This window comes from Doryrhamphus excisus, chromosome 5 (assembly GCF_030265055.1).
Source record: "Doryrhamphus excisus isolate RoL2022-K1 chromosome 5, RoL_Dexc_1.0, whole genome shotgun sequence".
NCBI classification, from domain to species: domain Eukaryota; kingdom Metazoa; phylum Chordata; class Actinopteri; order Syngnathiformes; family Syngnathidae; genus Doryrhamphus; species Doryrhamphus excisus.
This window is the reverse complement of record NC_080470.1, coordinates 21337351-21350043: the sequence shown is the minus strand read 5'-3', so window position 1 is coordinate 21350043 and position 12693 is coordinate 21337351. Positions and strand designations below refer to the sequence as shown.

At 44.1% G+C, this 12693-nt stretch overlaps 1 protein-coding gene across 2 annotated transcripts in view; it reads left to right on the top strand.

The window, feature by feature from the left end:
- si:ch1073-396h14.1 (disintegrin and metalloproteinase domain-containing protein 10) overlaps window positions 1-9304 on the top strand; it is a 38708-nt gene extending 29404 nt beyond the window's left edge. Inside the window, exons 9-15 of one of the 2 annotated variants that reach the window (XM_058074213.1) lie at window positions 1766-1929; window positions 3437-3608; window positions 3692-3836; window positions 5186-5345; window positions 7134-7233; window positions 7391-7611; window positions 9040-9304. In XM_058074213.1, coding sequence (XP_057930196.1) covers window positions 1766-1929; window positions 3437-3608; window positions 3692-3836; window positions 5186-5345; window positions 7134-7233; window positions 7391-7611; window positions 9040-9144 — 1067 coding nt within the window. In that variant the 3' untranslated portion in view covers window positions 9145-9304. Of the gene's footprint in view, window positions 1-1765; window positions 1930-3436; window positions 3609-3691; window positions 3837-5161; window positions 5346-7133; window positions 7234-7390; window positions 7612-9039 lie in introns of both variants that reach the window. The other variant, XM_058074212.1, reaches the window with a different exon arrangement.
- The last annotated feature ends 3389 nt before the right edge of the window (window positions 9305-12693 follow it).

Sequence of the window (12693 nt, the reverse complement as noted above, 5' to 3'; positions counted from 1 at the left end):
GTGTGGCACCCGGACCAAGTTCTGGCACACTCCAGCTAAGAAATCATGACCATTATAGCAGCGATCATTCCAGGAAGTGAAACAGCTTTCTATGGTTGCTGTTGACAACATGACCTCATCCTGTCAAAGATCCCACCGTCCCCCCGTGGCAGCCCCACTCTAGTCATGTGACAGCTGTTGGTAAACAAAGGGCGGCCTTTTTAGGAGCGTTGCGTAATCCCAAAGTGTGCGAGGTGGGGATGTTGACGTGTGGGTTTCGTATGATAACTTCAGCAAGCAAAGCCTTGTTGGTTGACGGTACATACAGCAGCTCAAGGTCACTTATGTAATCCTGTACAGTAGCTTGTCGGAGTCCCCCATGGCACCTGTCCATTTCCATTTCACAGATGGTACCGCTGTACATCTGCTGTATATACAGTAGGGTAGGTTCAGATTTACACTATATGCCTAACACCACTTGTTAGCAGGAAGGTCAAGCTAGCGGAGATGCTTCCATATCAGAGGAGCCTGATAACTAAATGCTCTACCTCCCATTCTACATCTAAACATGCTAGGAGTGGAAAGTAATAGGAAAGTGTCATATACGTAATTATGTAGTTCATAATAGTACATTTCCATGCTTCCTACCTTAGACTTTATGATAATAACAAGTGGATAATAGCTGATTAAAGGTGTAATAAGATAACAGGGACGATGTGATCATGAGTAAGTTCAGGCTACATACACACCAGAATAAGAGAGTGATTAGACTCAGCATTGTATCATTCAATTCTATATTCTATTTTAAATTCATATCTCTGATTCCATAAGAGTGATTAGACATTGTATGGCATTTTTAATTAACTTTCAAGACCCACATAATATTGACTTTTAGAAATACATGAACATTGAAACTATGTCAAGAAACTTTAGACTCTCTTCTTTCATCAGAAAAAAGCTTGATTTCAGCCTTTTTGGGTCTTAATAAATGGGCAGTAGCCTCAATGGGGTACAAGCCGGAAGGACATCCGACGTAAACATTTTGCCAACACAAAACACAACAACACATGCAAATCAACAACACAACTTCCATACCGGTTCGGTCGAGGCCCAGGTTAACAACGACCGCCATCGGTGGTGTTCCCCTGCAGGGTGCCGATGGAAATTGGTTTACTGTTGGTCAAAGAAGGAGAGGAGGAAGATGTGCCCGTAAGAAGAGAGAGAAGATGTGCGCCAAGAACCTAGAACTGAGAGTAGGGACTTTGAATGTTGGAAATTGAAGGTGTGTTGTTCAAGGTTGTTAGTGGGTATGCCCCACAAGTAGGATGGGAGTTGGAGGAAAAAAGAGAAATTCTGTCTGGACCTTGATGAAGTGATGCAGAGCATCCCTAGAAGGGAAAGACTTGTCACTGGGGCAGACTTGAATGGACATTTTGGTGATGGGTCGACTCCACGTGGGAAGCAGGCCCAAACTAGTAAAACCTGCTACCATAGCTGAGCTAGTGCTTTCTTTCGGTGCATCACATACCTCCTGAGGCACAAGGTGCTGCTGCGTTCATGGACACTTGGAAATCACAGGAAACATCCCAAACTTGCACATGCGGCCCCAATGAAACAATGTGCTACTGATAATAGGCATAAGGAACACCCCAAGTAAAATATGTTAATCGCCAGTTTGGTGCTTTCCTTTTAAAAGTAGCCCCCAGGCTGAAAAAGTGAACTAATCTGTGAGCAGTAGAGCTAAATGCTCCCTTGCGTGACTTTGTCATCCTCACCATGTCTTCAGGAAACTGGGGAGGAATCTGTTCAAAATACACCACCCTACGTAACGGCCGCCAGTCCTCCCTGAACACGGGCCTGGTCACCATTCAGAACTACGGACAGTTCCTTCCGCCCCGGCACGTCCAGCTGACCTTCGCTCACGAACTCGGACACAGTCTAGGCTCTCCGGTCAGTCCACAGAAGGCTGTTCAGGTCTAACCTGCACCCATAGCACAGCATTAGCATGTGTGTCAAGAGAGACTAGCCCATGCCTGTTAGCATACTTAAAGAGGTGTTTGGGTTGCTAACCCAAGCTTTCCCACATCCAAACCAGACATTCCTCCAGGGATGTCTTTGTTTTGGCCTATTTTGCATATTTATCAGCTTAACTAAAGCGCTTTTCATCAGGAAATCAACATGACAAAACGTAGCATACGTGCGCACACTGATGCGTTCATGCACCTTTCTATGTATGACTACAAACACCCTCACTGCCAACCCAGCCCCTTTCTTACATGCCATCCCAGCAAGCCAAAAAGAGGCTCCTGAGCCGATTAGTTCTGCTCCAGCAGCCTCTGGCCCCTCTTAAGTCCTCCATCTCCGTCCTGGCATCCGTCCGGTGTCCTGATAAGACGCATGTGTGGTTACTTCAAGGGAAGCTGAGTCATTGTGTCATTTGTAGGAATGAAATCCAAACAGCTATTAGCCTTGTTTACGTCCCAGCATACACAATCTCCCTCTGCTGTTTGTGCAACTCATTCTTTCAAGCATCTGTGGCTTGTCCACATTCTCTTTTCAATACATTCAAAGCACCTGCCAGTTGATTAGAATGGAGCGCCATTTCCCTCTTTAATAGTCAACACAACCGTTTATTCCTTCATGGACGGACAACCATCACTTGAATAATGCCAAGATATGCCACTCCTACCTTAAATCAAGTAAAAAAAAATTTATGTTGCCCATCATCCACAATCCTCATGTTTATCTTTTCTGTGCCTTCTAAAGATGTAAAAACAGATAAAAAAAGAGGTAGCTTATGAATGCACATCATGGGCCACACATATCAGCCCAAGAAAAGCGGCTAGTCAAAGAGCTCCAAAAAGCTCCACCAAGGTTTTCTATCCATGCTGTGAGCATGTAGTAACAGGTACATTGATGCTAACATGTTACACTTGGAGTATTTTAGTACAACTTCCTTCCTGGGTGTATTGATGTCACATAGCAACCTAGCCTCCAAAACTAAAATATGTAGCCTTACCATTGGCTAGTGGCCTGAGGCATCGGGAGCCAATGTGTGCTGAAGCTAGGTGTCACTACGCCAGTAATGTAGTTCAATGTTGATAAGAATAATACCAATGTGCTTCATATACAGCTCACATGATAGACGTGGAGCCTTGGTGGCTTTTTTTGGAGGTGTGTCTTACATAACTGCCTCTTTTTATCTGTTTTGATATGTTTAGAAGACACAGAAAAGAGAAAGACGTGTGTATTCCTGTCCCACATAAGGATGGTGGATGATGGACGACGTTCCAAAAAAGTGCACGTTGCCCTTGAAGCCTCTGGAAAAAGTCCCAAATAAATGTGCAAGCAATGGCTAGTTTCCATATTGTTGACAAGCGTTTATGTCAACAAAAGTCAACTAGTGCCAGCAACTTAATGATTTCCACTGTTCCAATCCTGCTTACTTGTTTCCTAGCACGATGAAGGCTCTAATTGTGGCAGCCTGGGCTCGTCTGGTGGAAAGGGCAGGTACCTGATGTTCCCTCACGCCACAGACGAGGTGCGTGAAAACAATGACAAACTGTCCACCTGCAGCATCCAGCACATAAGTGAGCTCCTGCGCACCAAGAAGGACGACTGCTTTGTGGGTGAGCACATTGCAACGTGTGTTTACTTGGAGTCACAAATATTGCCTCTGGATTGTCACGGTATTCTCTCTCTCTCTGCTCAGTCAGCGATCAGCCCATATGTGGCAACCAGATGGTGGAGGAAGGTGAGGAGTGCGATGTGGGTCACGATGACACCGACCTCTGCTGCTACAGCGCTAAACAGGCTGTAGGGGTTCAATGCCGCCTCAAGCCTGGTAAAATCTGCAGGTACTCCTCATTGGAGGACACCAATCACTCAGGTTGGGAAGGATAAACTGATGCAACCCGATATCCTCTTTGACAAGCAAGAGAGGATAAGGCTGCATCTGGAAGAATGGATTGTAGAGACATGCACCAGGTGACACAAGACTAGCAACCGCTTGAAGTTGTTCTATCATGGTGTAGATGGGAAGAGAAATGGAGGAGGAAGGAGGAGTTGGTTAAGAATGTCCTGGAGGTAAAAAGAGTGTCAGATAGGGTGATGAGTCTGAAGCTAGAAATTGAAGGTGTGTTGTTCAATATTGTTAGTTGGTATGCCCCACAAGTAGGATGGGAGTTGGAGGAAAAGACAAAAATTCTGTCTGGACCTTGATGAAGTGATGCAGAGCATCCCTAGAAGGGAAAGACTTGTCATTGGGGCAGACTTAAATGCACATGTTGGTGCAGGAAATAGAGATGATGAAGAGGTGATGGCAGGTTTGGAGAGTAGACAGGAGTACAGAGAGATGAATCATAAGATGAAAGTAGAGGTGGCAAAGGCCAAACAAGAGGTCTATGATATGGTATATATGGTATTATACGGTATATATGGTATTATATGGTATATATGGTATTATATGGTACTACCATATGGTATATATGGTATTATATGGTACTACCATATGGTATATATGGTATTATATGGTACTACCATATGGTATATATGGTATTATATGGTACCATATGGTATATATGGTATTATATGGTATATATGGTATATATGGTATTATATGGTATGTATGGTATTATATGGTAGCATATGGTATATATGGTATTGTATGATACTACCATATGGTATATATGGTACCATATGGTATATATGGTATTATATGGTACCATATGTTATAATATGGTACCATATGTTATTATATGTTATAATATGGTATTATATGGTAATATATGGTATTATATGGTATATATGGTAATATATGGTATTATATGGTAATATATGGTATTATATGGTATATATGGTAATATATGGTATTATATGGTAATATATGGTATATATGTTATAATATGGTATATATGGTATTATATGGTAATATATGGTATTATATGGTATATATGATACATGTGGTAATAGTATATGGTATATATGTTATAATATGGTATATATGGTATTATATGGTAATATATGGTATTATATGGTACATATGGTACATGTGGTAATATATGGTAATACAGTATATGGTATCTTTACCGGTGAATCTAGAGGCGTATGGTCTACCACAAAGAGATTGACATTCTGACCAATAACACGCTCACCAGCTACAAACAAACCTGCTCTTTTCCAGTCCCAGTCAAGGTCTCTGTTGCAGTGAGGACTGCATCTTCAAGTCCAAGGATGAAAGCTGTGATGAAGAGACAGACTGTCAGAGGGAGGCTGTCTGTTCAGGTGTTTCGTCTCTGTGCCCAGAGCCAAAGCCCAAGGAAAACTTCACCATCTGCAGTCACGGTACACGTGTCTGCCTGAATGGGGTGAGTCAGCTGAGAAGTACATCTGTTTTTCACTTACTGGTATCACAGCAGGGAAGCTGGAGCTGAAACATAGTACAGTTCTTATCTGAGAGAGGGTCTTGGGGGCGCAGGGAAGCCCAGACTTGGTCTCTCCGACGTGTCCTGGATCTTCCCTGAGACCTCCAACCTTCCCCAGAGAGGGAACCAGATTATCTCGAAGGGGGAGCCCAGCCCCCCTATGCAGCAACTCATTTTAGCCCCATGTACCCGCCATCTTGTCCTTTCGGTCACTACCCAAAGCTCATGATCATATTCTGGTTCAAATATTGTTCCCTCACTAAAAATAAGAATATAGAAAGACAAGTCCTCTGTGGTGTTATGATCACTAAGCATCAGTAATGTTAGACACATTACATTTGATCACATTACCTGCATGGAGACTGAATACAGAGCCATCATAACCCAGCCCACATGCTGTGGCTGACATGAACATGCCATTACTGTGACCAACATGCCATGGTCCAAACAGACATGCCACGGTCCTGACAGACATGCTATGGCCGTGAGAGACATGCCATGGTCGAGATGGGCATGCCATGGTCCAAATGAACATGCTATGGCCGTGACAGACTTGCCATGGTCCAAATGAACATGCTATGGCTGTGACAGACTTGCCATGGTCCAAATGAACATGCCATCGTCGTGACAGACATGCCATGGTCCAAATAAACATGCCATGGCTGTGACAGACATGCCATGGTCCAAATGAACATGCCATGGCCGTGACAGACATGCCATGGTCCAAACGAACATGTCATGGCCGTGACAAACATGCCATCGTCCAAACAAACATGCCATGGCTGAGACAAACATGCCATGGCCAAGATGGACATGCCATGGTCCAAATGAACATGCCATGGCTGTGACAGACATGCCATGGTCCAAATGAACATGCCATCGTCGTGACAGACATGCCATGGTCCAAATAAACATGCCATGGCTGTGACAGACATGCCATGGTCCAAATGAACATGCCATGGCCGTGACAGACATGCCATGGTCCAAACGAACATGTCATGGCCGTGACAAACATGCCATCGTCCAAACAAACATGCCATGGCTGAGACAAACATGTCATGGCCAAGATGGACATGCCATGGTCCAAATGAACATGCCATGGCCGTGACAGACATGCCATGGTCCAAATGAACATGCCATCGTCGTGACAGACATGCCATGGTCCAAATGAACATGCCATGGTCGTGACAGACATGCCATGGTCCAAACGAACATGCCATGGTCCAAATGAACATGCCATCGTCGTGACAGACATGCCATGGTCCAAATGAACATGCCATGGTCGTGACAGACATGCCATGGTCCAAACGAACATGCCATGGCTGAGACAAACATGCCATGGCCAAGATGGACATGCCATGGTCCAAACAAACATGCCATGCCCGTGACAGACATGCCATAGTCCAAACGAACATGCCATGGCCGTGACAGACATGCCATGGTCCAAACGAACATGCCATGGCCGAGTTGGACATGCCATGGTCCACCCACATGCCATGGCTGAGACGGACATGACACACATGCCATGTTGCAGACAGACAGTCCTTCTTACCACCAGGTGTGCCATACTACAGTTAAATGTAAATTTTTAAAAGTAGAAAGTTATAGTTATCATATTGGTTTTGAGAATCAGAAAGTTATCAGTTTGAAGGAAACAATGTCATGTCTACTTTATACCCATAAGCATGACATGTTTTGCTAATATGGTACTATGGTTTCTTGTGTGTGCAGGTCTGTGCTGCGTCTGTGTGCCTGAAACACGATTTGGAGCAGTGCGACTGTCCTGGTGACTCCAAGAAGGAGAAATGCCACATGTGCTGCCAGCAACCTGGTAAGCCCCCATGGTCGCCCACTCATCAATCTGTGTCCATTTGCTCTCATTTGGGCCTGATTCCTTCCATTACCTTCACCCACAGGAGGATATCAGTTTTTTGTTCCAGATAAATACTCATCAATCCTGTACAATATTTTCTGTGTATCCATGGTAGGTACACCTGGGACATGTGCAAGCACCACCTCCTCTGTCTTGTCCCGTCACTTCCAGAGAAAGGCCTTGCCCCTGGTGGGCGGGGCGCCGTGCATGGCCAACCAGGGTTACTGCGACAAATTTCAACTTTGCCGTCTGCTGGACGCGGATGGGCCCATTGCCAGACTAAAGAACTCTTTCCTTCATCTGGACAAGTATGAAGATCTGGGAGAGTGGATGAAGGTAGTACCCAAACAAAGTCAGATTGATAATGGCTGTGGAAGTACATGAGAAGAAAATGCAGTACAGTACATAAAGCGAAGCACAAAGTTACATCAGAGCAGGCTGTCACCGTTGGCCAAGGCTAGTGGACAGGAATCCAAGATGCAGAGGCAAGAATTCCGTGTACCAATTCCGTGCAATAAACCAACGTTTTTTTTAACAGAGGGGGACTCACAAAGTGAAAAATGCAACACAGTACAACAGAAATACACGGGAACCTAGCCATGGTAAAAACACGAAACAAAAAGTGCTGCCGAGAACCAAGCAGAAAAAAACTATAAGTAATAAGCTGAAAACCAAGCAGGCTAACAAGAAGCTAACCACGGCTGTAGAAAACCGAGCAGGGAACAAAGGTACTCACATGATAAATGAGTGGACCAGAAAGTAGTGAATAAGGAAGAACACAAAGCAGGGAGGTGCGGGATTCAGTCAAGGTGCAGGGAACAATCTGGCACTGACTTGGTAGACATACGTTAAAATCTTCCATTAGAGCCATATCATTTTTAACATTGAATACAACATTTTTAAGCAGGAAAACAAACACTTGATGTGTCAGCCATGTGTCGCTACCCCTGAGTTTCGACTTGAGTAGAATTCAAAGTGTTGTGCTTCCAGACTGAAAGACTTTAGGAAGCGCCATTGCTGTTTACGCCCTGGGCGTCTTTACCTATTGGGAACATCTCGCTTCAGTTTGTAAATATCCTGACATCTGTCTCAGATGTTCCATGCCACATGGCTTTGAGGTTCAGATCTTGGTGACGGCGTGGCAAATCTGGAATGCCCGGGTGTCTGGCTTGAAGAGCACCTCGATGAGCCGTTTCACGGATACACATCAGTGACTCCATTCCTGAATCTTGAATTATTTGTCTTTGTAAGATGGAGGGAGGGCGGTCGAGTGGTTAGCGCGCAAACCTCACAGCTAGGAGACCAGGGATCAATTCCACTCTGTGTTCTCATGTTCTCCCCGTGCATGCGTGGGTTTTCTCCGGGTACTCCGGTTTCCTCCCACATTCCAAAAACATGCTAGGTTAATTGGCGACTCCAAATTGTCCATAGGTATGAATGTGAGTGTGAATGGTTGTTTGTCTATATGTGCCCTGTGATTGGCTGGCGACCAGTCCAGGGTGTACCCCGCCTCTCGCCCAAAGACAGCTGGGATAGGCTCCAGCACCCCACCCCTGCGACCCTCGTGAGGAAAATCGGTAGAAAATGAATGAATGAATGAAGATGGAGGGAAACTAATCCAAACTTATGTTTAGATGACCCAACGTTACGTTGAGTAAATCGATGGCACCACCCCCAGCAGTAGACTGCTCGCTGACACACAAGATGGCAACCTTCAATGTAAAGCTTGTTGTAAATACTGACATGAATAAATGCCATCCACAGGCTCACTGGTGGGCCATCATGTTGGCTATCCTGACACTGTGTGCCATCATGGGCTGCACAGTCTGCCTCTGTGGACAACCTCTGGATACCAGAAACCGGGACTGACCCATCTCTCAGACCACAGACATGGAACTGACGTGGCTTCCTGGGACCTCACGCTGCTTTTTGGTTACATGTTGCTCTTCTCTGTCTTTTTTCTGTATATTTCCTTAAATTTTCCTTGTTCTTACTTCTTTTTCTCCCTCTCCAGTCACCATCAGCATATACGTACATGTTGTAGCAATAAACCTTGGTGGGATCAAACACACCCAGAAACTTTTGCCAATTCATGGGAAACTTGCATCTCATTTGCATAGTCATCACTTTGACGACGCTGCACGGGTTGAACGTGCTTGACCAGCAGGGGCTAATGTTTGCTTAGCAGTTTATGTTTGGCAAATACTTACTTGCTGAAATATGCATCAACACACAAAACGTATGGATGATTGTTATTTAACAACCCACCTTAACACAAACACATTTGCATCTCATTTGCATAGCCAACACCAGTTGCACACTTTCACGACACTGCACGGGTTGAATGTGCTAGACTGGGGGTCCCCAAACACTCCTATAGAGCAGCTACACACCATAACCCGTACAGAAAGCTTTCTAGATCTTCTACAAACTGCACCTATTCCAGCTGGGTTTCATTGGATTTCCAAAATGCTCTAGTTTCATTTATTCCACCCATGGCCCGCCTCAGAGCATGCCCACTCCACTGTGATTGGTCACACTCCCAAACGCTCCCGAGGACTGTCGAACTACTGCCGAAACCCCACTTTCTAATTGTGTGGGTATAGGAGTTATAATAAATGAATAAAGCCTTTGGAGAGCTACTTTGGGGAGGGCAGTCCTAGAGCATATTTGGCCAATAGTGCATGCCCATATAAGAAAGCTGACTCCTTGTGATGTCAAAGAGCAGCCATGTTATAAAAAACTCTCCGAAAGCAAGCATTTTGAGCCATCCCAAACTTCTTTCAGGGCTCACTTTCAAATGCACCAAGCTCATTATGGGATGCAGAATCCAACATTCTAACTACATTTATATGTCAGAAAAATGGAAAAGCATCATAGGTCCCCTTTAAAAAATACATTTGTAAATAACAAAAATGCTTATAATTATTTTAAGTAAATGATACTAAATGATACAAGTCCCATAGTTTTTGCATGTTTAAAGAGAGTGCTAACTTGTCCCACTTTGTTGGACGGTCCTTGAACGCACCATTTTGGATTGTACCAAGAAATATCCACATTGGCACTCAATAAGCTCATCAAATCCTACCTTGATGCTCTTTTCAAAAAAACTGTTTTTTAATTGGCAACTGATATTTAGCTGAAACCTCCCTGCTGATACTAAAAAAGGTAGAAACAAACTTTGAGAGTCTTTCTTTTGGTAGGTTCCATGTTGATATAGCCTTAGAAGACAATACCCTGTGTGCCATGAAGATCTGGGACTGAACAAGTACAGTGGAAATGGTCTTTGACAGCCCGATTTCTTCTACATGTTTACTTTGCAGCAGCATAGTAGAATAGTGGATCGTACATTTGCCTTGCTGTCAGGAGATGCAGGTTTGAATCTCTGTTCCAACATCTCTTTGTAGAGTTTTCTCCCAACTGAGATAGGTTCCAGCTCAGCTGTGAGCCGAATGAGGAGCACGGATAAAAGATGAGTGGTTGAGTATTTATTGTGTTATGGTATCTTTTACTGCAGCAGCATACGGTATGTGTAGCAGGTGCATCGACGCTCTCCTCACGTTACAGCAGCATGTGTTGTGGAAAAAGACAACTGTTGGCCAACATGCATACGTAGCCAACACACCCGCATGCAAAGATGCAGCGACTTTCCCCACCTTGTCACCGTGTCCTTGTCGTATTTCAACGTGAGGGGGTAACACAGGCCGGCATGACGTCCAGCTTTCCATCACACCACTATCCATGATGCTGGCGCTGCAAGCCATGACCTCTACTCTAAATACATTTCATTAGTTCCTCTGTAACTACTCTAAATGTGTGTGCCTTAGTCATTACTTCTGTTACGATGGGGTGTGTTGGCATTGGGTTGCGACCTAAAATCCTTCTTTTTAATAATAATTGCGCGATGCAGCAGCAGCGAAGCGGCAACTGACCAAACCAAACAAATGATAGACAATGAACCGACAAAAGAAGGAGCACACACCTGAACTAAATAGGAAACAGAAAATTAGAGGCAGGTGCGTGAAACGAGCAAAGGTGTGCGCGTACGGAAAGGAACAACAAAGGAAGTGGCTACAAAATAAGGGCATGGAAACAGGAACTAAGGCATAGAAGGAAACTAAATGAGCTGTCCCATATCGTGACAACTTCCTCGGTAACTACTCAAAATGTATGTGCCTTAGTGATTAGTTCTTCATTAGTTCCTGAGTAGCTATTCTAAATGTATGTGCCTTGGTCATTAGTTCCTCAGTAACTACTCTAAAAGCATATGCCTTAGTCCTTAGTTCCTCTGTAACTACTGTAAATGTGCCTTAGTCATTAGTTGTTCATTAGTTCCTGAGTAACTACTCTAAATGTATGTGTCTTGGTCATTGGTTCCTCAGTAACTACTCTAAATGCATGTGCCTTAGTCGTTGTTCCTTGGTAACTACTATAAATGTATGTGCCTTAGTCACTAGTTCTTCATTAGTTCCTGAGTAACTACTCTAAATGCATGTGCCTTAGTCATTAGTTTACCATTAGTTCCGCAGTAACGACTATAAATTTATGTACTTTAGTCATTAGTTCTTCATTAGTTCCCAAGTAACTACTCTAAATGTATGTGCCTTAGTCATTAGTTCCCCATTAGTTCCTCAGTAACTACTCTAAATATATATGCCTTAGTCATTAGTTTACCATTAGTTCCGCAGTAATGACTATAAATGTCTGTGCCTTAGTCATTAGTTCCTCTTTAGTTCCTCAGTAACTACTCCAAATGCATGTGCCTGAGTCATTAGCTGTCACAGACCCGAGTTCGATTCCCCCCTCGGCCATCTCTGTGTGGAGTTTGCATGTTCTCCCTGTGCATGCGTGGGTTTTCTCCGGGTACTCCGGTTTCCTCCCACATTCCAAAAACATGCTAGGTTAATTGGCGACTCCAAATTGTCCATAGGTATGAATGTGAGTGTGAATGGTTGTTTGTCTATATGTGCCCTGTGATTGGCTTGCCACCAGTCCAGGGTGTACCCCACCTCTCGCCCGAAGACAGCTGGGATAGGCTCCAGCACCCCCACAACCCTTGTGAGAATAAGTGGTAGAAAATGAATGAATGAATGAATGTCTTCTAACGTTTGATAGAAAATGCTAAGTGGACGTAGTACATGGAAGTGTGTGTACACCGAGCAATACCTAGCTATTTTCACAGTCAGGTATTATGTGTCATAATATTTCTGGCCATAATGAACTGAATTGTAAGCTTTGAACAGTGACAGTGAAATACTAATCATTTTCAAAGTTTACTGCTTAGATGTTGTGTATGTTTTCTAGTCAGAAATACTAGATACTTTTTAAAGGTCGCTCTCAGGCTGATAGTTGTGAGCGGCCCTGATCTCAATGATCATCAGCCTGACATCCTTGGTGTCCTGACGGCAAGGACACGGG